General features: G+C 34.7%; 1 protein-coding gene and 1 long non-coding RNA gene across 11 annotated transcripts in view; one reads left to right on the forward strand and one right to left on the reverse strand.

The window, feature by feature from the left end:
• LOC123528189 (patched domain-containing protein 3-like) overlaps positions 1–26,067 on the forward strand; it is a 108,499-nt gene that overhangs the window by 45,126 nt on the left and 37,306 nt on the right. For 3 of the 7 annotated variants that reach the window (XM_053544192.1, XM_053544193.1, XM_053544196.1), the window contains 3 exons: positions 11,503–12,532; positions 13,016–13,216; positions 13,730–16,346. In XM_053544192.1, coding sequence (XP_053400167.1) covers positions 11,518–12,532; positions 13,016–13,216; positions 13,730–15,264 — 2,751 coding nt within the window. In that variant the 5' untranslated portion in view covers positions 11,503–11,517 and the 3' untranslated portion in view covers positions 15,265–16,346. Of the gene's footprint in view, positions 1–5,738; positions 5,876–11,119; positions 11,216–11,502; positions 12,533–13,015; positions 13,217–13,729; positions 16,347–26,067 lie in introns of those variants that run through there. The other 4 variants (XM_053544195.1, XM_053544194.1, XM_053544197.1 and 1 more) reach the window with 4 other exon arrangements.
• Positions 514–25,941, reverse strand: LOC123557839 (uncharacterized). Of its 4 annotated transcripts, none has more exons than XR_008371107.1 (11): positions 25,891–25,941; positions 25,522–25,631; positions 22,529–22,678; positions 20,818–21,031; positions 17,091–17,186; positions 16,550–16,714; positions 5,718–5,873; positions 4,220–4,418; positions 3,850–3,950; positions 3,310–3,377; positions 524–2,183 (listed from the first exon to the last, which is right to left on the reverse strand). It is a non-coding gene; the product is annotated as an uncharacterized LOC123557839 (long non-coding RNA). The 4 variants fall into 4 exon arrangements; XR_006687714.2 differs by having other exon boundaries at positions 575–2,183; positions 4,349–4,418; XR_008371106.1 differs by having other exon boundaries at positions 514–2,183; positions 4,349–5,873.

Below are 26,067 nucleotides of genomic sequence, written 5' to 3' on the forward strand. Positions count from 1 at the left end.
AGAACGAAACTATTTCATCTTGTTCTTTATTTAGAACTCATCCCATTGATTTATAATAATAGATAATAATTATCAACATAGAAATAAGACAGGTTGACAGGTTGAAAGGTGGACAGGTGGACAGGTTGACAGGTCGACAGGTTGACAGGATGACAGGTCGACAGGTTTACACGTTTACAAGATGATCATGATTAAGTCAATTGTAGATATTGAAAAATAAATGTATTAAAATGTTTATTTATAGATTAATGTTTTTTGGTCTGTCAACCTGTCGACCTGTCAACGCAGTTATATTTATACATTAATGACATGTCAACCTGGCGACCTGTCAACTTGTCAACCTGTTTGAACGCCATTATATTTATAGATCAATGTCTATAGATTTTATTAATTCCTTCCGAATTACCTTTTTACTTGAAACAATAACTATTAGTAGACATTGTAACTAAAAAATTAAAACCGGAATTTTTAACATTTTGTCTCCAAATATATATTGCTAAGTGCGTCAGATAATATATATACAATATTAAAATGCTGTGTGTTATTTTTCAAAAGAGATATTTACTCCAAACAATTTAGTCCCCATAGCATTTTTGGAAATAGGATAGACAACTCCTGAATGACTGTCTCATCAAATTTGCTGATATAAAAATAAACTTAGGTATTTTCCCGGGATACCCTCATTAAAGTCTGTTTCTTCATTTCATTCAGACATGGAATGTAAACAAATACAGGAACAACTTAACAGTACAAGGACATCAAACAACCTATTTTATTTTCCTTCAGGACAGGTACACATGTTAGGTCATACTTGTAGTTAATAAACCAAAATGTAAAACAATTAATTAGGTCATCAAAGAAATGAAGACTAATAACTTCACAATATTTTATTACCTCCCTTCATTACATTTATCATCTACATTCTACATATTTTTTTTATGGAATTACCTCTCTTTATCTCAAATAAGCTTTCTTATATTGCAATTTAATCAGTCAGTATTTTCACCTTAATTTTCAGACAAATAAATTTATATTTTTTTAATCCATGGTAAGATGAAAAGCATAAATTATATTAAAGAATACCATAAAAGCATTTATCACACATGAATGCAAGGTATACACAACAAATAATTTTGAGCCTTGTTGCCAATGACAATGTTGAAAAATATTAAAGCTCAGATGGCATAACAGTGAGATAAAATCTTTTAAAGTTAAGTTAATAATTCCAATATTAACTTATGACTACAAAAATTTAAAGTATGTTGTTATTCCCATTTCAGTCCAACATATCTAAAGAAGTAAAATTTAATACTACAAAGACTGTATATCAAATTTTTGAAAATAAAATTCCACCAACATATTTTGTTCTTATTTCTTTTATCTTGATTATGTAGTGTACTTATCTGGAATGATGAGATATTTTGAAATGTATATTTCTTTATTCTCCTGGATGGAAAAAAATAAAATATATGAACAAAACAACCATTTATACCAACCAAATTGTAAAATACTTAAGTTTCTTTGATGTTAGTAATTATATGTTGAGACATGAAAACAACATAAAATATCAACATAAAATATAACTAAAAAATTGTGGAACATCATATGTAGATTAGATTAGACTGTATTATACAAATATTTATATGAAAATATGTGACAACTCTGGTTAAATAGTATAGAATATTAGTTAACTTATGGTAAAATGTTGAACTGCTTTAACATTAATCTACAAGTGATGAATGAGTTCATCTTACCATAACTTTGACATTTAATGTATTATTAAGAAAACTATAACATACAAGAAATGACACACAGATAGTATAAGTTGCTGAATGACTGGGTCAGTCTCCACCACAAATACTATGAAACTTAAAAAGTCCAATTAAATGTGTTTCTTTAAATTAGATTGATCACATTTTAACACTTCTATGAATGCAATTGTTAAATGCTTGCTTCTTACATGCATGCAATAATGGAAATAAAAAATGATTTAACAATATATGTATACAGTCTTGTCATGAACACATTCTGTACAGATGATAATACATAGAAAAGTCAACATATTTATTATATGGGTCCATCTCAGTTTACAGCTGGTGCATGGCTGTCTTGCACTTGAATATACATCTTGCAGCACAGTTGGGGTAAATTCCATTTCACATGACAACACACTTGTAGCACTTCTGGAAATACAAATGTAAAACTTTATTACATAAAGAGAATAAAACATGATAGTTTTTAAAACAATTATAACATCATTTTAGACATTTGCAGATATTCTAATCTTAGAAATATATTATCAAGCAGCAAGTCAGGTAACTCTACAAATTGACATTTTGTCTAATTTCAACTTGTCTAAGGAATTACCTGTTTTAAGCAGCAAGATTGTGTTGCTACTTGGCTTGCTGCTTTATTTAAATTTTACATATACTTAGATCCACCACTAAATGACAAGTTATTTAATAGGACTGTCTGAAAAGATTGCATATTTTATAACATTCAATGTACATATTCAATAAAATGGTGAAAAAAATAAACAGATAAATCTGATGATGTTCACCTACGATCTCACCTAAAAGCTCCGACAACAACTTACAACCTCTGATTAGTATATGATGTAATAATGATAAACTACCTAAAGTGTTTTTATATAGCATGCAAAAACAATGAACTTGAGAACTGCCAAAACTTCACCTTATGAGTAATATATGTTCACTTTTCCCCTTGTTGAAAGTGTTGTTTTTCTTAAAGCATTTGAAATCATAGATATTATAAGTACAATGCAACCTCTGTAGAGCAATACCCCGTGGGATATACAAATATTTTAGTTATTTTGAGGTTGTTGTTCTGGAGAAGTAAATTTGATAGTTATATTTCAGCTTAGGGAAATTCTCATGATGTTGTTATAGAGAGGTTTTTGCTTCAGAGTGAGCTACTCTGGAGAGGTTGTACTGTGAAAATTGCTTCAAACTTCATCTCCTTCAACTGAGCTAAATGAAGAAAAACAACAAAGGATTTTCCAAATTTAGAATTTCCTTGTTTACAATTTGACATTTAATGTTAGGCAGCTATGCAGACATATTTTTATGTGACACAATGCCGCCTTTAACTATCTTATTCCAATGAACAAATTGTCAGTCTTGACAAAATCATGTGAAAAAAAGATCACAGTAAAAAAAATTAATCCTAATCATTTTATATATATTGCAAAATCAGCTTTACAGAACTCATAAGTGACAAAAAATTAAATTCAAATATTGCCTTTGTGATGTGCAGCACTGGCCATGTCTTTTTATCACAATAGTTTACCTTATTTATATCTGTTACTTTTGTCATAACTTTTATGTCCCTTCTGCACTGTCCATTGTCTTCAAGTTCTGAAAGATTGTAAAACATTAATTCACACACATTCTAGGAAATCAACATAAAATCAGTGTCAAAGCATTTGAATATAATTGTTTTAATTATCTTAATACAAAGATACAAATGTACTTCATGTTTTTGCTGACTGATACAATATACTGAAATTTGTATTTCAATATTTATTATCAAAGTACATGTTCATTCTATTTTTGAAATGTTGACATTACAAAGCTTTCACACATTTATTACTAAACCACATCTATTATCATTATTTTTAATGGAGATATGTACTTAGTAAATTGAGGGATACACAAAGCTACAGGAAAGAAATGTTTATGCCAGGCTGACATAAAGTCCAGAAGGTTCACATCTTGTCAGGAATGTCAGTCTTATAGCTGTCTTGTACAGTTATTTCAGGAGCAAGAATGTAGCCATACAGCATATAAATGCTTTGAGACCTTTGTTTAACATACAAAAGCATAATACCTCCTGCATTTTTCATAATGGTAACATCTTCCTGGACTGCCACAGGGTAAGACAGGTCAAACAACTGTACATGTACATACTCAAATTTTTCCCTACCAAAACTGAAAATGAAAATTATACAACATTTTTTTTCCTTTATTTTTGTACAAAAGATTACCTATGCATTTAATACAGACTTTTTACACAATTATTAATCTAAATATATTAAAATTAATAAAATATCTCATAACTCATTGTATGATTAAAATTATAATCATTAATAAACTATATCAAACATGAACCTGAAGTGTTCTAATTTATAAAGCTGCAATTAATATTGAAAAAAATGCAACTATTGTATACAATGTATATTAAAAAAAGTATCATGAACCTGATTATAAAACAGTCTCAGTTCAAATGTAATAACACATGACTGTCAGAAAATCAATGTATGTTGTACTTTAATGATATCATCATGACATGAATGCCATCAATAAACTTCATATATAACAAACTATACCACTATGTCAGCCTCTTTCTTGTTATTTCTACAGCTTCCAAAGACAGACTGCAACTACATGTATCAGACACTGTAAGTAAAATATACAAATAATCATTACACAAGAGAATTTTTCATGTTAAATAAAGGGAGTTAATTAAATGCAATCTGAGAATTTTTGCTAAACATAAAGGGAAGTAATTATCAATAAAATGAATGAAGAAAAATGCATATATAAGGGAGGTAATTTAGAAAAAAAAAACAACTTCAAATGTCAGTACTGGTCGGGGGCCACCAACCGGACACTTTTAGAAGTTTTTCGCAATTTTCTCTTTCATTTCCTTCATTACAACTGTGAAGTTCCACATGAACATAGTTAGGTGCACCCTCAAGAAGAAGACTTAATTTGTTTACCCCTAACGAACGATTAATGCCCTTTCCAGGGCCGAATGTAGGGTCGACTAAACTACTTACTTTCACTGCTTGGCAGTACCATATATCTGGACAGTTTTTTTTTACAACTTATGGGATCTTCTGTACTGATGACATTTTGCTATGTAACGTGAAAACGAGTTAAAGTATTCATTATTGGCCTGAAAGATATAAATTTTATTCAGATTTTTTTTGTGGAAAACTGCTATATGAAAGTAAGAAATGCAGTGCGAATTTCCAAATCCCCCAAGATAGTTTCATGCTTCAGTATGAATAACGAAATCAAAAAAAATTTCCTCCTCAGTAAGTTATTTTTGTCAGTTATAATACCACATCATTGTTAAAAACTCAAATGTGTGTTTGACTTATAAAAGATTGCTAAAAATACAGCAAAATTTAGCAGCTACGAAACTGTCCGGTTTGGTGGTCGTCCGGATTTGGTGGTCCTCAACCAGTATAATGATAGCTGACATTGACAATGACCTATATCAAGTATGCACAACATAAGAAACAGCAAGCACTTGAAAAATGCATTATATTTCCTTGCAATATCAAGAATATTTGACTGTATGTAAGGGTTCTCTACATGCTGTTATACTGAAAAAAACTTTAGTCTAAATATAGCTTAGATCTATTTATATCTTCAAAAAAAGGAAGTGCCAAATTTCCACAGCTATTCACAGGCTGAAAATTTTAGGTACTAATATCAGCAAAGAGGTTGATATCTATACTTTTTAATAACTATCGTCAAAGGTAGGGAAAAACTTACTGGAAAGGCATAAACTTCTGATCTAGTCATTTCAATACATTTTCAGCTCATTTGCATATAAGAAGAAATTTACAGAATTCCCCCTGTTTCTCTTCATTTTCAAAAAAATCTGTAAGATGGATATAAACCAAAACATTCTCCTATGTGTCAGCTATCAGATATATATTTCAACAAAAACTGTCAACTTACCTTGTTTTTAGAAGAAGACAAAATCACAGTGTAGAAACAGTGAACAACCCAAACGGAAATAGCGATGTGATTATACGACATACACAGTATCAGGGTTTACACACAGCTGCTATTTTCATTTATTTATACACTATAGTGGAGTTTAGGCGTCTTTATCTGTAAGTAGTCAATATATTATACATTGAAGAGATAATTCGTCTTAGATTTCATCAGTATGTGTGTTAAGTACCGTCGTTATGCTACCGTAATCAAAAGTAATCACCGATTTCTGCTGAAACTTCAGAAAATGTCACACGAAAAAACAAAGTTTTCCCTTCTAGTTGATAATGGACGTGTATAAGATTCATATTTAAGAAGTCCTGCATTGTGAATAAATTGTTCTTAAACTCATGCGTTACAAGGTATTTATCATTTGCGTAGAAATATACCGATTTCTGTAGTCAATGTGTCATTTCATATTCAACGATTTATTGAAAACTGTCCACAATGATGTGAACGGTTTGTTGCGATTTTATTGAAAATTTATAGCGATTAACTGTGAGTAATTATAGTAATTCTTTTTCATTTAACTGTTGAAACTGGAGAGATTTTGTACACAGTGCTAGTGGTATTGGACGTGAAAGAACTTAAAACATTTATCATGCAGTTTTAGCAAATACAAATGTACATACAATAACTAATTTGTGCAATATGTGTTTGAAACTTGGCAGCTGTTTGGTTTGAGTGACAATTATTCATGTTGGGTATAGTTTAGATATAGTTTACTAAATATGTAAGAACAAAATCTCAATTAGATTTTTCGGCCATCTAGTTCACCTTTTTTGTTGTTCATTACAATCTTACCGGTAATAACAATTCTATCAGCAGGCGACTGATTGAAATGTTTAAACTGCGGATACATTTCTGTGCTTTAAGTCCATTGCCTTCCATAATTTTTGTTATGAGACAGTATTTTGTGTGTTTGTCATCAGGCTATTTATTTTGGGATGAGGGCTTAGTGGCTTTCTTTTTCTTCCCGGGTTAATCTTTTTCGTTACCTATACCACGTGACTTCAGTTTGCAAATCAAACTACTTGCTAACGTATTATAGATAATTTATCAAAATGTAAGATTTATGCAACACTCTGCCTGATTGGACGAGAGTGTCAATTTCTTTCACTCTGTTGATTGTGCTATGCTGAGTGAAATGTAGACAAAGCGTTTATCCTAAACGACGCTGTTCACAGTTTTAAAGCTAACTTTGGCTCAGTATATTTAGCAAGAATATTGATATATCTCAAAATGATAAGTAAGTTTAATAAATATGATAAAAACCTGTTCAAATACCAACATATATCAAATTAAAGAAAGAGCTGAATACGGTCTGCGTATCACATGAATAAGGGTGTGATAAGAGTCTTTTATGAAGAGAAGTGCTTTTTAAAAGATTTTCCTTGTTACAATTGCCGTCTGTATATGAAAAGGTTTCTTGCTTATGTGACTTATTCAGATTGCATATTAAAATGAGTACTTGTTTGCTTTGATATAATATTATTTGTTATAAATTATAAATTTAACTGGTTTATTATATATGAATATTTTTCTTTAGTATGGTATGCAAATATTGAACTCAGTTGAAATCTGTTTTATTATATATATGCTATATAATGACTGACTCTCATTACTCTGAAATGAAGGTACGCTGCATACAGTTTATCTATGTAATATGATTACGGTCAAACTTTGCTTATGAAACAGAACTATTGAAATAATTACAATTGTATGTTTTGCTTGACCTTCACTTTTTTATAGGTGTGACGTCATTGTTCAAAGATTCATGAATAGCGAATAAGCATTTGCTAAAGCGGGATCAGTAAACTGTTGGCCTATTTTAGAAATAAATAAAAATAATAAATAAAAAAATCCTTTGATTTGTTTCTCATGTATTCTAATCAAACTTGATTTGTAGCATCTTTATTAGGCCCGCAGCCAACTTTGTTCAGCTGGGACATTTAACCCCCTTTAGGGGCTGCTAGAGCTAAAACTAGAAATGCCTTTATACAGCGTCTCATGAACAGCTTGGTGGATCTTTGTCATACTTGGTCTGGAGCATCATTATAAGGTCCTCTTCCAAATTTATTTATATATGAACTTGGGCCCTATTAGGAACCACTATAGCTAAAAGTAGATATGCCTTTCTTCGCATTAACCACTAAAATGTAACTTGCCTAAGCCTTATTTTTCACTTTATAAACATATTTTATTCCCAGTAATACATGTACAGATTAAATACAATCATCGTAGTTTGAACAAGATAATTAGGAAAGGATAAGAATGAAACACAAAATCTTACAGAATACTTCTCCTTAATGTTTTTTTCGAGTGTCATTATTTTAAATTTGGCTTGCTAAACTTGCTTAAGCCTCCGTATTCGTTTGGTGAGCACACTTATTATTTGGTACCTTTTCAAGGGCGTTTCTAATTTACTAGCGGATTGTTTTTTATTTTTATTGTTTTTTTTCTTTAACTGGTATCATCATTATATTGCTGTTGTTAACTTCTTTTGGGATTACTTGGAAATCTTTTGTGAATAAAACTTTCTTATTTTCAATGTTGTCGTGTGTTTCGATTTTAATTTGTATGTTTTCGTCAGTTTGGAATAAAGTTGTGTTTAATTATGTTTTCAAAGTCTGGTGTCGTTTCTTTGCAATAATAACACTAATATTGCTTCATGGTACCTAAAACAGACAGAAATCAGAATTTAATCGTAATTTGTAATAACAATCTGCCGTTCAATATGGACAAAATCGTATTAAAATATTTGCAATAAGTAGTACAATCTTGTGTGTAAAATCGAAATAAGTCGTTCACTGTCATTTCAATAAGGCGTACAATACAATACAATACACAGCACCGCAAATTTGTGTTTAAAACGAAATAAGGGATGAATTAAGGTTGAAATCGTTATCAATGAAAAAGAAAATACACTAAATTTTTATAATGTGACATGCATTCAGAAAATTTGCTTTATTTTTGATAAAAGTCATTAAATGTTGGTATGCATGATCTAAACATTCACCGTGTAATCAACTGATTTCACCTTACCTACCGCTCATGTAAGTCATTCTGGACTTATATTGACTGGGAAAATTTTGAAACATGCCTTTCAAAACACATCTCAAGGAATAAACATACCTTTCTTTGACAATTATCCAAATATCAATCGAAAAAGTTAGACCACGTTTATCATATTTCAACAAATGATTAAAATCACATCGCTATTTCCGTTTTGGTTGTTCAATCGTTTCTACACTGTGAAAATTTCATGGCAACTTTCGCTTCCCCGCAAAACTGTACCGGTGCACACATGAAAAAAATCTCAACTGTGATTTTCAAAATAATACTGTCAGACCACAATTATTTCCCTTGAAAATAAAATGCTCTAGGTAAATGCCTACTATAAGGAATTAGGGCTATAAGATTTATTTGTAACCGAAGTATATAGCCTTATAATAAAATTCAGTAATGTAATTTGGTTTGTCATCCTATCAACCTGTCGACCTGTCAACCTGTCAACCAGTTGACCTGTCAACCTGTCCCTGTCGACCTGTCAACCTTTGAACGCCATTATATTCACAGATTAATATCTTTAGATCTTTTTCATTACTCCCGAATTACTTTTTTACTTGAAACAATAAGTATTAGAAATTAGGGCTATAAGATTTATTTGTATTCTGAAGTATCTAGCCTTATAATACAATTCAGTAACCAAATTACTCATTTATTACACCAGAATATTTTTTTGCTTATACTATACTTGATCCAAAGTTTGGATTATATTTCAAAAATGTTTTATGGCCAGTACATGCTTAGAATTGTCAACGAAATTATATTTTGACTTAGTCATCTCCAGTGACACCATTTGAGCAATTCTGTGTGGTCATTTGATACAACCAGCTTAGTAGTAACCTTTTATCTATTAGTCGAGTACCTTTTCGAACATATGCCTATATGGTATGTGTAGATACTCTGCTTCAGGGAACTTGAACAAAGATTTAAACTCATGGAAACTCAAGGTCTATATTGGTTTAAAAATTCATAATGTAGCTATCATGTATATCACGACAGGGTGAACGGGAAAACTGAATGAATTCAGTACCGTATAAAACTGAATGTGTAGGGTTTGAAATGGTTAAGAATATATAATAGCACGTGCGACATTTGTTTTTTACTGCGGCGCATTAAAATGTCACGCATCGTATCGTGCATATTCAAAATTGTGTGTCGTAAAGTAGCAGTTCAGCGTCGCGAGTGCAATAATACGAAACTCCATGTTTCCATATACACTATATACATTCTTTGATACCAAATATTCAATTATTATAATAAGTAATCACTTGTAACATATGTTGCTGTGATCCCCTACTGAGTTAAATAGGTGAACCTCTTGCAGCGATGGGGAAGAGTGTCTGTCTCCTCCCCAGGAGGTCATCGGTTCAAATCCTGGATTATAGGGTATGTTGATCGTTAAATCAACAGCCGTTTTCACTGCTAGCGAATACTGTCTAGAACTTCACGAAATTGGCAGCAAGCATACAAATAAGTTGCAACACTTCTAATAAAAAAAAGAACAAGCTTGCGATACAGATCCTCTAGCTGTTTGTTCATAAATACGGTAGTCGAAAGATTAATCAAAAAGCGATATAAAAGGTAAAACGGTAAAAAAAAAATAAGAAATGTTCCCACGCTGTTAAGAATGCTTCTAAAACAAAATATATCGGTAATTCATACACAATAAAATAGATATTAATAAATCTTATAACTGTCTTTTCTCAGACATTTTAAACGGAAACAGTATTATGGCATTAGAACCGGATGCTAAATATGCCACTGTTCAGTTATGTAACTTCCCCATATACAGTTTGAGAAAACCCCTATAGTAAGTCCGCAGTCCGTGGTCCGCAGTACGTTTCGAAGTAATCTGAAAATCTCTACTACAGGCAAGTATACGCTTACAGACTTTGCACGTTGTCGATGTGGGTTCGATTTCCGTCTTTTTTATATTTCCCGTCCAAGTTACGTGAAGCCGTGTGTTTGCATGAGATAAAGATAAAATGAAATAATATGGAAGTCTTTTTCGTATTGCAATATCTGTTTTTAAATAATTATAAAATATTTTATGGAATACAAAATCAATGTGCAACATACATGTGCAAATAAAATGTCCAATCTTTGGCTAGAAAAGTTTGAATCGTATAATCTAACTTCGGGAATCTACTGACACAAAACTTACCGCTAACGAAGCATTATGAACGGTACTTGGAATTAAAATGAAATTTGCTTGTATATAATAATAAACAATAATTATGGAAAAGTATAACTACAAAATAACATTAAGAGATGAAATGAATATAATTATATCTCATTTTTTTTTCACTGAAAAAAAAAAAGCAACAAAAAACAAGGTCGTCGGAGTATTGAATATATAACAAGCACTATACAACCACTACACTGAAGCTGTGAGTAAATATCAATTATTTTCTTATCTCCATCAACTTATATTATACAACCAAAACATAAATAGGTTTAAAGTTTATATTTCGTGCGCGCGTGTATGTGTGTGTCTGTGTCTGTTGGTCATGCGCGCGTTCATGCATGCATTGATGTCGGTTGCTGCGTTCTTGGAAAGTTGCTCTTCCTGTTTTTACCTGTAGCGTTGTAGTAGATATAAGATTTTTTTTTTAATTTGAAATAATATATATTTTACTGTTTAACACACTGTAATAGCAATAACGATTCCTTGCAGGTTCTAACGTCTAAAATGGGGAACATTTTCAATGTATGCTACGATAAAGCGGAAGAGAAAATAGGTGCCGTTTTTGAAAAATACGGTCGATTCGTTGCAAGACATCCTTGGAAGATAGTACTCATCGGTGTATTTTTAAATGGACTCCTTGGGATAGGAATGCTGAGGCTGAATGTAGTTATAGATGTTCAACGCGTTTATACACCGATTGGAAGCCAGGCTAGCAAAGACGGCGACATGGTAACTAATCTTTTTCCAGACACGAGTGGATCTAACTTCATTGGTTACCAAATGCCCAATTTCGGCCGATACGGGGAGGTTATCATTATTCCAAAAGGTGGAAACATCCTTGATGCTGCATTTCTTACCGAGCTTACATCATTGTACAGTTTCTTACTATCAATAGACACAACCGATCAAAACGGTAATACCGTTTCGGTGAATGACATTTGTGCAAGAAGTTTCGGAAATTGTGCTATTGATGGGGACGTATTTGTTGACACACAGTTTATTAATGATGTGAATTTGAGTACAGCGATACCATTCCCTTACTATAACCATGCCTCTCGAGGTCAAATTTATTACGAACAAATTGTAGGTGGAACTGTCGTATCGTCAAATACATTAGTATCAGCAAATCTGTTGATTTTGCGTGTTAATCTGCGCACAGACTCTGACTACTTTACTGAAACGGCGAAAAATTGGCAGGACTCATTCTTAGCAAAGATCAAACAATATTCATCAAGCAATTTTGACATAGCCTTTTCTCATTCCGATTCGTTAAGCGAAGAATTGAACGAGAACGTCTCCGGTGACATTCTGATATTTTCAATTACATTTACGATCATGATCACATACGCATGCGTTGCAACTATGACAGCTCGTTGTGACGTAGTAGGTCAGAGGTCAAACTTGGGTTTTGCTGGAGTGCTCGCAGCTGGTCTTGCAATCGTTGCAGCTTTTGGTCTTGGTAGTGCTTGTGGTGTGGAATTCGTCAGCATAGTCGGAGTGGTACCGTTCCTAATCATTGGTAAACTAAATGCTTATATTCTATCTTTATTAATCCATCTGACGTGTTAATGCCTTAATGTCGTCATTATTGCATTTTCAACTCCGCTCAGAACCTTTTTATGTTCAGTAATTTAACTGATTCTTTGTTGCTCCAATTGGAAGGATACTGAACCTTACTGTTAACTTATGTCATAAAGTACAAGTGACTATTTTTTAAATTAGACTTATATTTAGCTAAATATGTTTATAACGTCATTTTGAAACTTCAACGAAATCACATGATCATATCATATAATTTCATTTTACGACTTTAAGTGACAAACGATGCAGTGAATGTACTGAATATACAAACAAGAGGCGTTTATTATAAGGAAAGCACACCCTAACAAAAAACTTTCTACCATCATCATTCAAAATACTTAGAAAGAAAAAAAATTGTTTACTCTTTTCACTTTACAGCATGTACCGTAAGTCTGATATGTTATATTTACCAAATTACCAGGTATTGGGGTAGACGACATGTTTATGTTAATGTCCGGGATAACGAACACGAATTATGACGACTGTGTGGAGACACGTATAGGACAGACAATGAAAACCAGTGGTGTATCTATTACAATCACGTCTCTAACTGATCTATTAGCCTTTGCCGCTGGAGCGTCTTCAATATTCCTCAGCGTGAGGAATTTTTGTATTTACTGTGGTAAGTTGAAGCTATTTTTAAAGACGTTCATCTTTCATTCGTTTCTATCGTTTACTATGCAGTTATTGATAATATATACAAATACGAAATTATATACATCATAGAAAACGATAACGAAAACGTTATCGGAAAAGTCGATGATGTCTTTATTGGTAATTCAGGGTTTACTTCATGGTAAATCAGGGTTTTCTATATTGTCAATACGATTCAAAAGTAGTACAACTATTTTGTCACGGATAATGGTTTCAATACCCGATTCCTCTTTTCTCAATAATAACATAAAAATGTTATAGTTACAAATACTCTGCGCGAGTAGTGTTATCTTTAAACGTTACGTAAATAGTAGTCAAATATTTCTATGTATCTTTCCTTATAATAGGATATCGCATCAACCTTAATTGTAGCATACAACTCCTTCAGAGTGTACGACCGAAATATAAAAAGCTAATTCAAAACTGTTAATATGTATAAGTATTTTTTTTGATAATAGAGTTATCCGTGTTTTGTTTTAAGGTATAGCAGTTGTATTTTGCTACATAAACCAAGCGACGATTTTCATAGCATGTATTGCTATCAACGAAAAGAGAACTGATGATAATCGTCACTATGCCTCGTGCTTTAAAGTCAAAGAACCACAAGATGAATCGTCGAACAAGTCAAAATGCTACATGCTTTGTTGTACGGGCCGAAAACCGAAAAATCAGTCTGAATCTGAAAGTTACTTGGACAAGTTTCCACGGTGGCTGATCCCTAAACTTATATTGACTATACCGGCAAAGGTTACCATTATAGCTCTTTTTGCCGGGTATCTAGGGGTATCCATCTGGGGTGTTACTCGTATGGAACAGGGTCTGGATCTGCAAAACCTTGTTTCAGAATCATCTTATTATTACAACTACAGGGAACATCTAGATAATAATTTTCCCATTGGCACCCCAGTTTCTCTTGTATTTGATGGAGTGTTGACATACTCTGATTCTTCTGTTCAAACAAAAATTGATACTCACCTGTCATCAATTAAGGCGGAAAGCACCGTGCAAGACAGTCTCGAAATAAACTGGCTTACAGAATATAAGAATGATGCTACAAATTACAAAGATTCAACAGAGCAAGATTTTATCTCTGGTTTGCTAGACTTCTTACATATCACAAGCAATACTCGCTTTCAAAATGATATTGTTATTAATAATAGTAACACAAGTATAATAGCCTCAAGAATTCATGTAATGTCCGAAAGCATCAAACAGTCACAGGAACAAGGAAAATTTATGTTGCGCATGCGTGAACTGGCTTCGGAAAGCTCATTTTCTATCTTTGCTTTCTCTCCGGCTTTCCTTTTCTACGAGCAATATGTTGCCATCTTGTCCCAGACACTTCAAACGCTTGGAATAGCTGTAGCTATGGTCTTTTTAGTAACATGCATATTTATGCCTCATCCACTTCTGCTGTTATATATTACGACTACGGTTGCCATGATAACGGTTGGAATTTTTGGATTCCTCTCATTTTTAGGCCTTACCTTGAGTGCTATTACAATGATTCACATAATAATGAGTATAGGCTTCTCCGTCGACTTTGCAGCACACATTTGTCATGGCTATATGATTTCAAGTGGTAAAAACAGAAATGAAAGGATGAAATCTGGTATAATTAGAGCAGGGGTCCCAATTTTTCACGGAGCTATTTCTTCCCTATTAGGTGTGATAATGTTGGCAGCGGCTAAATCTTACATCTTTTATTCATTTTTTCTAGTTATGAGCCTAGTGATAACGTTTGGAATCCTCCACGCTCTTTTTTTACTTCCGGTTATCCTTTCCCTGATTGGCCCTTCTCCTCCCGGAACAGGATCGAAGGTTGATGTAAAACAAAATGATCCTAGTATGAGTTATTCAGAAAGTAATGGAACATCAAAATACAAAAATGAAAGCGTTTTCCATATTCCCCGCCCCTCTGTTAGTATAGGTAATGGGTATCCAGAAAAAAGACGGTCAAGTCCCATCATTCGACAGTGCGAGGACGGGATCTGCTATTTCACGGGGAACCCATAGTTTGAAAGATCTGAAACCTGACCTTGAGTTAAATATTAAAGACTGATTTCGACAAAGATGTTAACTACACGACAGTTACGATTGTGGGCATGGAACGGAGGTGTAATTGCCTGATTGTGTGCCATTTGGTTTTAGTCATCTGGTGTTTCGGAAAGACATTACAGTGTTATTTTTCGTCATTACTCATGTTGCTAAATGTTACTGTAATTGCACTATTTTGCCATAGGGTTGTTAAGTATAACTACTTCTTCAGACAGACTATATAAAAGTTAGTCAGGTCCCAACGATGGTAATGGTTGGTCACACATGGTATATCAAATAGAAACTCCGAAATTTGCATTTGCGAATGTCAAAAAGATTATACTAACTAAAAAGAACATACACCATATTCTGTATTTCCAGTACATTTTACGATAGCATTTCAATATTATATGCAAACATTCTTGAGTACCGTATATTCTCTAATTAACAACACTCCTCTAATAAACGTCCCCTCCCCAATTTTAAAAAACAACAACAACCCCCACCCCCTTCCCGGAATATATCTACTATTGAAATAGTTTAGGTCGTAAGTGGATACCAACAGTATGGGAGTGATTGAATTGTTAAAATTGCCTCATTATAAGCCGCATTGAAAGTTTATATTTACTAAAATGCAAAAAAGAATAGAAAACAAAAGTTTTTAGAGCCTGAATAAACGCTCTCCTATTGCAAAATGTGATGCCACCGAGGCCGTTAATAAGGGGGTATACGGTGCTCATTAAATAGACTTCTTGTTTAGTTTGTATAGTTTTATGACTTTACAACTTGGTTGGTATACGAGTTATTCAGTTGCAATATTACTGATGACTGTTATAGGTGGAATAATACGCTACATTGGACGATATTTATTTTTTGCACTATACATGTTCATTTTATTTTACCTGTCTGTATTTGAAATCTCTCTCTATATATAAATGAATAAATATATTTCTTGTAAGTCATAAAAGTAAACGAGGGGTGTTAAATACCTAGAAAAGGTTCTCTAAGATCTTTATTTTAGGTTCTATTTTGCTGAAATATATAGATAAGGACATGTTGAATGCGAGTTTTAAAATTACAGATTTTAGAACACGAACATTATCTGTTTTACGCCACCACTATTAAAGCGGCCAAACGCCAATATGACGCTGTCATATCAGACAAAACTACTCAACACTTCCCGGGATTACCAGTGGTTCAAAACTTCTCGCTATTTAATGCATTTTCAACATATTCCTACGAACAACCAAAAATCTGTACTTACAAAATTCCTTCAGTTTTTGTAAAATGGGCAACTCAGCTGTGATGCACCGAGCCATGCCAAGGAACGTTTTAACTGAACGTTATTGTCTTCCGACGTTCGTAATGCGAGCCGTCAGCGATACTCTCCTGACCACTTTTAAAATTCCCACGACCAACACAAAAATGCCTGCAAAACATTTTATGATGTCATAACTTTAACTTTACGTTATTAGCATAACCACGGTGACATGATTTTTTTTAATATTGCAAAAAGAGAGGAAAAATCGCAAAACCAAACACAGTTGTTCGTGTATGAAAACATAATTGCAAAATGACCAAGTCGGCAGTGCCATCTAAAAAAGAATCGCGAAAGTATCAGTGAAGTGTGCATTTCTTTTGGTAATCTAAAAAAGCACATGTCTTTCCTGTTGTAAGTAATCGTGTGGGTGTTAATTCTTAAAGCGAAATTTTGATATACTATCTTGAAATTTCGACTTACTATCTTGGCATTTTGATTTACTTTCTCGATAATTCGACTTACTAACTACCATATATGGACGTACATGTATAGGTCCTTGCCAAGATCAGGCACCTTGTGTAGTACTAGAGGGTCATAGTTCGTGACCGGTCAGTGTTCACATTTGACATCAGTATTTCAACTAAAAAATAAAATACAACACGTGGAAAACTACAGGTCGCCCCCAACACGAGGTAAATGAAAACGTTACAGGCTTGATTGAGCATGTCCTTGGATGGTAGTGGCAATGCATACTGCCATCCACACCCTCTAGCCCCAGGTTGAGCAACACTCAGCATTTACACATGTTTCAAGTACCAAAATATAATTCAGAGACACCCACAGATGTATTCATACGGCGGTGTACATGGAACCTTCAATGATACACAGAGTGTAGTCCCATGAAAAGCTGTGTATGGTCCCCAGGTAAAGTAATGGATTTGCCCTAATGAGAAAACAATGGGAAGAACTAAACAAACTGGAATTCAGAGAGGGATCTGATGTTTTGGAGCCTGCATATCACAGAAAATGCTAAAACACAAAATTGAAAAGCAGGCACCATATCCTAAGGGTAATTAAACAATTTCAAAAGTTAAAAAAGCGAGAGTATTCAAACTACCCAAGCCGAAATGTTCAAGCTGAAAAAATAAACAATACACTATCTTAACATAAATGTCGTGCTGAACGATCTGAAGAGATCGAAATAAAACAGCTCCGACTGAAGGTACGTCTGAAATGTTTTCATCTCGGTTCGAGCCCTGTGACAATGATTCATAGAACAGTGCCACTTTTTGAGACCAAGATCGGGTACCTGGGGTGTCTATAGAGGTAAGGGTAGTTCGAGAAAGGTGGTCAGATAGTGTTCAAACTTAAAATATTTAATTATTTTGACCATATCTGGAAGGTTTTCGACCTTTTCAGATTACCTACGCCCAGAAGAGATACCCATATTATAAATACATAGACAAATTTATATGTTAGGACCTGGCAATAGTTTATTATAAAGATCTTAAGAAGCCAGGGTGCTTATAAAGGGATGTATGAGTTCAGTTCAAGTATATGTAGACACTATGTTATGCCTTGATCATTGTTCGAGTCACTGCATGATCGGTACCTACATATATGAATGTTTAGACATCTGTATCCACTTTACAGTTTTACTACTTAAGAGTCGGAAAAACGCCTTACATGCTCAGAAGTTTCGGAAAAGTAGCCGTAACCAACAGGAGACACATACATCCGCACCCAACCTCACTCTTACCCCCACCATGTTCCAAGCCATTATTTTGTCTGACCATAAGCCGCTTTCCGTGGAATTGCACAAGGATCCATGTGTATCGCCGTATGAATACATCTACGGATGTCTCTAAATTATATTATAGTACTTACAACATGTGTAAATGTTGAGTTCTGCTCAACCCGGGGCTAGAGGGCGTGGACGGTAGTTGGTATTTCCACTACCGTCCATGAATAGGCTCGCTTAAAAACAAAGACAAATATCAAACAGGGAATGCCACGTACCAAACACGCAGCCTCCCCAAAACGAAACCCACAGCACGCAGACGCGTACACAACAAGCACACACATACACATACACGCGCACACACACAAAGCCAACACATAAGGACAAAACGAACAAACAAAGGAAACCGAGCCTGCAACATGTTTATGTCGTGTTGGGGGCGACCTGTGGTTTTCCACTTTTTTTACAAATAACTGATGTAAAGACGACATGCAGGTAGTTTTACTCAAGATGAACATTACCTTTTTACTGCTAATTGCAGATCAAATCGCCCCATCGCCTTTTTTAAATCGATACAATGTTACCCTTACGTCACAAAAGCGGCGATGCTGAAACCATTTTTGCATCTCGTCTATACAGGTAACTTCGCACTTTCAGTATACATGTTTCCGATACGAGGTAAGATTAATTCACGCAACAAGTCGGTTAACACTGAATGAACTTGTTTACGTTGGCTGCATGACCGAACATTTTACAAGATAAAGGCTGATTTAAATGACGGCGATAAAAATAGAAAAAGTGGAAACTCCACAGGTCGCTCAACACGACAAAAACGAAAAGGCTCGGTTTGATTGAGCCAGTTCGTGGACGGTAGTGGAAATGCATGCTACCGTCCACGCCCTCTAGCCGCGGGCTGAGCAGAACTCAACATTTACACAAGCTACAAATACAAAAACAATTCAGAGACATCACCGGCGGTGCACATTGAACCTTCAATGATACTCTAGCGTGTAATTCCATGAACGAGAAAACAATGGGCAGAACTAAACAAACTGGAATTTAATTTAGAAAGGAGATCTTAGGTTATGGAGCCTACATATCACAGGAACTGCGAAAAGACAAAATTCAAAAGGCAAAATATCCAAGGGGTGATTGTACAATACCCAAACTATGAAAGCGGGAATATTTGAACCACCAAGGCCGAAATGGTCAAGCAGCTGAGAAACTAAACAGTATCAATAACACGACATAAAAGTCGTGCTGAACGATCTGATAAGATAAACGGTAAAAGATAAAAGTTAAAGCATAGCAAAAGTTCCTTGTTGGGCACATTTATATAAATATATAATGATCATCTTGTAAAATTTCGGTTGCAATGTCTGTTTTAAATATTGGTCATCAGTGTGTGGAACACCAGAATTGGACGCAAGGACAAAACCAAATTTAATACAGGGTGGTTGAGGCATAAAAAGTAAAGCCCAGAATATGCAGGACACAAATGTATAAATGTATGAAGACATTTTAATGACTGCAATAGAAATGTCTGTCAGGCAAAATAAGTTTTGCTCTGATTTCAAGGTACTGTAGATAACAAGAGGACCATGTGAAGTAGAGGTATACTACGGCACTTCTTCTCCCTTGCATATCAAGTAGCCTTTATGACGACATGGTAGAGTGTCCGCTTAGAGAACTCGAGGTCCCGGGTTCAAATCCAGGTCGGGTCAAGGAAATATTTGGAATTTGTTTCTTATCATGCAAAAATAGTACAAGTGGTCCTAATTCAATTGATGTAGCTTCAAATGCAGAGAGTAGGTCTGTAGGTAAAAGTAAAGGTCAGTGAATGTCAGACTCACTTGAAGAACTTTCCTACTAAGTTTGAGAATCTTAGACCCAAGATATGCAGGGTTATAACGTTATTAAGCATTTTGGTACTAAATGTCATGGTGACCTTGACAAAGACCTTTGCCTTCAGGGTCATCTACTGGGCAGGTCCAACATCAAAATGATTTTGAGGGTCTTAGTCATAAGCATTGCAGAGTTATGAGCTTTTTTGTTACTAAAGGTTACAGTGACTTTGACCTTTGGCTTCAAGATCATCTACTCTTCAGGTCCAACCTTCCTATTAGTTGGAGAGTCCTAGGCTCAGGCATTGCTGAGTTATAAGGGCTTTTTGCTCTATGTAAAACAAGTGACCCCCGGGCGGGGCCTCTTTACACCCCAGGAGCATAATTTGAACAATCTTGTCAGAGGATTACTAGGTAATGTTACATGCCAAATATCAAAGGCCTAGGCATTGCGGTTTCAGACAAGAAGATTAAAAAAGCATTTCCTATATGTGACGTCGTCTTTGAAAACCGGTCCAGATGCGGCATGACGTAATATCGAGAAACGACGTTTAAAGTTGCGCCAAGTTTACGCGCGCAGCTTTCTTACACATGTTTTAATTAGCAAAAGTTTGACCGTTAAAGTACGACTGCTTGTTACATGATTGATAACAGCCTACTAGAGAAAGAATATTTAGACATCAGACCTGTTAAAAAATAGTGGTATTACGCCTGAGGCAAAATATTTCGTTCAAAATCAGTTGTTTCCCTTTCAATATTATGTTTCCGGTTTCGGATTCTATCAGATGATAATCAAGTGAGCGCACACTTAGGTAGCAGATGCCGGTTTTTTCTGCTACTTCGGACTTCCGAGCTATGTACCAAAGTCGGACGGCTTCTGATTTCTTACGAGATGCAGACCTGAAAATAAAAAGATACCTGTTTACATCTTACTTGAAGAAGAAATAAAATACATAGTAAACTTCATACAAAGCATTGATTTTTAAATCCACAAGCCACCTGAAAGATAATTTCAGCCCGCGAAAATATGTGACATTTCAGCCCAAATTAGCCATTTCTAAAAGTGGCCTTAAAATGTTAGGGGAAATGATAGAGCCAAATGGCCACATGCATTCTGTACCCAGTTTCAAGTATTACTTGCAGACCTGGACAAAAATACCTGTCAACCGATTACTTTTTTCACTATTTTCAACTGTGTGAGGCCTATATGATATTTGACAGTTCACGAGACGCTCAATGCTGATAGTGGTATATACGCATTTCAAGCAGTTATATGAAAATGATGCCATCAAGCTTACATTCGCATCTGCCAGAATTTCTGCAACATACCAGTCTTAAACTTGTTAATCAAAAACTCACATCAACAAATATTTCAAACATCAAAACAGCCTTCACTTCAAGGTTTTATCTCTAATGACAGATTTTGACCCTGGCCAATTCGAATCTGTGGCTGGAAACTACCAACTGCTACCTTAAGGACCAAGACATGCATCTCCATTGACTGTTTGGCACCTGATTCTAAGAAAATGATCTATGACAAATAAAATCTTACCAATATTTAAACAATGCTTTGTTCTTCTTGCAAATTGCACATGTCCAAACAATGTCTACAATATTGTGGATATGGCCCCATTTTACACACATATTTCTTACTGCATCTATCTTTCTGACATTAAAAAAAGACTTACCTACTATTACATGATGGCCATAAATGTACTGTATTAGCATTGTGCACAGCCCTGCATACTTGAGGAACAGAATTAAAAGCAGCACAGCTTACTTACCCAAGACTAACAGTACTTCAAGTCCGCAAGGTTACAAAAAGCCGCCCCTGTTTACAAGTACTTTTTCATATTATCTTACATACAATGAGTATATATGACTTATCTGATATATAATACTAATTAAAAATACAATTAATATCAGCAAATATAATGTATAAATGAAAACTGTACCTCTTCAGTGAACCAAAGGATGCCAATTCCTACATAGGTGAAACATAGTCTTCAGTGAAAGGGAGACAACTTGTGCAAATTTCTTTTACCTACCTGCAAAAGTCCATTCTTGATGAGAGACATATGCCCCTTTCCAGTTTGTCATTAAGGCTGAAATCTGATATCCAACAAGCTGATAAGTACATACTTTTTCTCCTGCCTGGTCATTTCTGAACAGACATTGCAACAGAAAGTGTGTAAAATTAAAAAAAAAATCATATACTTGCCTTAATATTTCTGGATAATCACAGTTTAGCCATCAGTTTGTGTTAAGCAATTTGGATTATATGCTGAACAGTCATGCTTAAAGGATCTACAAGTAAGAGAAGCTACATACATGCCCATAAGAGAAGGAAAAGCTACTTCAAGATAGGCAATCAACTATACAAAAACAGACACAAACCTTGTGAACAGGCAGAGGTGTTAACTTCTGGACAAGACCAGGTAGAGACTTTTACACAGCGCTTAAGCTACTCAGATGCACAGGAAATACTGCATATATCTAGAGATGACAATCCTGACTTGACACTACCATACAGACTGAGACCAAAACCTGAAAAAGACAATGATAACAATAGAAATAAAGTTGATGAAAATGTAATTATAAATATTTCAAATCTACAAGAACTTGTAAAATCCTTGAACGGACACATATGTGATCAACCACACCTAGAAACACAAATAACCAACAGAACTGGACTTTGCATAACCGTGTCAGTGAATTGTCACCAGTGTCACTTCTCATCCGGAGAGATAAACATGTCCGAGAAAGTAAAGAAGTCACGTGGTCCTCCGGCCGGGGCACTGAATGAAATGCTTCTACTGCCCGTCTTGAAGTCACGAATGGGACTATCAGATGTTGTTCTTGTGCTATCATGTCTAAATATCAAAACACCGAATCGAAATACCCTACAGAGTAAATTAAATGTTCTAAGTGACGCAGCAACACAGATAAACAAGAAACAAATGACATCAAATCAAAGATACCTTGCAAGAATCACATCTCTTGCAGGAAAAGAGAAATCTGTTGACACCCAGTATGACACTTCTTTCTCTAGTAGACCTCAGGCCGGCAGTGAGAAGGCCCAGCAAAGTTTTTCTCCACTCATTGAGCATACAAGTTTAAAGAAACATGTCCTCAGTATTGCAGTTGCAAATAAACACTGCATGAAAAAGAACTGTAATCACCAAAGCTGCAAGAAAAACTATCCCAGCGACGCTTCAATTTCAGCCAGTGAAAGTACTCTCCTTCACCAAAACCTTAACAACATTTCCGAAGCAGGTCACATCAAAGTTCGGTCTGTTACTACTGACTCAAGCTCCCAAGTTGCAAAGGCGTTAAGGGAATACAATGCAGAGAAGAAATCAAACATTAAACATTACAAATGTTTTATCCACAAATTAAGGACTTTAAATAAACACGTAAAAAATATCAAACTCAGCAGTATACCGAAAAAACACGACAAAAACACATATACCCAAAAACTGGCTACTTCAGTGCGCACAAGGGTGCGAATGGAACTACAAAATCTCCGTGGACTGAAACAGAGTACCGAGAAATTTGTAGAAAATGGCAGCTTATCTCTAAAAAATATTGTTCCCTGCTTCAGTGGACATCATAAAAATTGTAGACAGCACTCAACAGTTTGCTCAAGTCACCTAAAGAGCTACAATACCAATTTCTTGCCATTTGGTGTTCATCTGTCATTAAGTGGAAGTGATCAGGACAAAATAACAAAAGAAATAACAACTGTTCTAGATAAAAATGAGCTAAGAAGCCTTTCCCACTTGTATAACACCAACCTCTGTGAAAACCTACACTCCACAGTCTACACCTATGCTCCAAAATTCACCTGTTGGAGCAGGAACTTTCCAGCACTATGCCACTCGGCCACACATTCAAGAACTCTGGGAAGCGGTCTAGCAACTATACCTCTAGCTAAATCAGTCGGTATCAAAACACGTGGCAGAAGCCGCATGTGCCTACAGCTAAAAAAGTATGATGAACAACGTGAATACCACCAACGAAGAAAAAGAACAACAAAATATAAACAAACAAGATTCTTCTCCCGTAAACGCAAACTATTCCGCACTGTATATCTGAAATCCATGTACACTGATCTCCCATCAATATCATCAATGAACCAGGACCACAACTACGGTTTACGTGTGTGAACATTAAAAAATAATGGTGAAAGCAAACCTGCTAAAATAAGGAAACATGAACTAAAGACGGAGTAACTAAACTGAAACAAAAAATAAACATAGTGAAGGATTAAACTGTCAAATACAATTCATACCTTCTAGTGCAGGATACATCTTGGATACCCTCTGTGACCTGTGCACTCTCCTTCAGCTGCACATACTTGCCTACTGTTATTAACAGCACCAGGCTCATATGAAAGATGTGTTGCCTTCACACAAAGTTTTTTATGGCATAAATGTGACACATGAATTTCCTGTGATAATGTAATTCCTGGATTTGAGAGCCAGTATGCTAAACGATGTGCAGACAATCTGACACGTTTACCGGAAAACATAAATCTATAATATCCGTAACCATAACGGTCAACATCACCAGCCCAAAGCATACAGTGTTCAGCTTGAACAGACTTTTGCGAAAGAACTGAAAGTAAACTGTCTCGAGTTGCGGCATTATGAGTAGCCGAGAAAAATGCACAAGCCATTATATAACCGACAGAATCTGAAAAAAGAGGTGTTAATACTTTCCACTATTCTAAAGTTATTAATATACATGCAAGAAAATAGCTGTAAATAAATACTTTACAATGCACTTTTGTTGTTGTTGTTGTTGCCACCACCACCACTTACCTATTTCAATGAATTCGAGCAATCTCCCAGTACATCTCCGAGAAACCATATCTTCTCTTAATTAAAAACAAATATCTGCAAAAGTTACCTGGACCTTAAATGCACCCAAGATGTAACCACTCTTTACACTGTTCCTCTGTCATCATGTCCTGACACTGATAAAGCCACAATAGAAATTTGTAAGAACTAAAATCATACCTGCCACCCGCGAAATATCTTCGAAAGAAATATCACCATAAAATCCAGTTCCGACCCTTGTGAAACAGCCATGTATTTACAAAATGCCAGAAAGTTGCATTTATATTTCCTTTAAATAGTCCTTCTTCCTTTAAATTTGATATAAACTACAAAAAAAATGTGTTTCCCATTGAAAATTTTAACAAAACCCTACACTACAAACAGAAATAAGATTTACGTACCTGGTAAAATCAGAGTTACCTCCCCTTAACTTCTACCATATCAAACAACACCTGTCTAAGCTATGAATCCATTCAGCTCGGATTTATAAATAACACATGCTGGAGAGCTTGAACAACACAAAAGAAAGCATAAAATAGTACTTACAAAAATTAACAGATGTCTTAAGGTAGCAGATGCCGGTTTTTTCTGCTACTTCGGACTTCCGAGCTATGTACCAAAGTCGGACGGCTTCTGATTTCTTACGAGATGCAGACCTGAAAATAAAAAGATACCTGTTTACATCTTACTTGAAGAAGAAATAAAATACATAGTAAACTTCATACAAAGCATTGATTTTTAAATCCACAAGCCACCTGAAAGATAATTTCAGCCCGCGAAAATATGTGACATTTCAGCCCAAATTAGCCATTTCTAAAAGTGGCCTTAAAATGTTAGGGGAAATGATAGAGCCAAATGGCCACATGCATTCTGTACCCAGTTTCAAGTATTACTTGCAGACCTGGACAAAAATACCTGTCAACCGATTACTTTTTTCACTATTTTCAACTGTGTGAGGCCTATATGTGACCATGATTGAGAAAATGGGTCCAGATGAGGAATTTTGACATTTTCAGGTTTTTGCATATTTAGAAAGTATATTCATTCAGAAATAAATCCTGAAAATTTCAGATGAAAATCTTCAAAATTGTC

Source organism: Mercenaria mercenaria, chromosome 5 (genome assembly GCF_021730395.1).
Source record: "Mercenaria mercenaria strain notata chromosome 5, MADL_Memer_1, whole genome shotgun sequence".
NCBI lineage: Eukaryota > Metazoa > Mollusca > Bivalvia > Venerida > Veneridae > Mercenaria > Mercenaria mercenaria.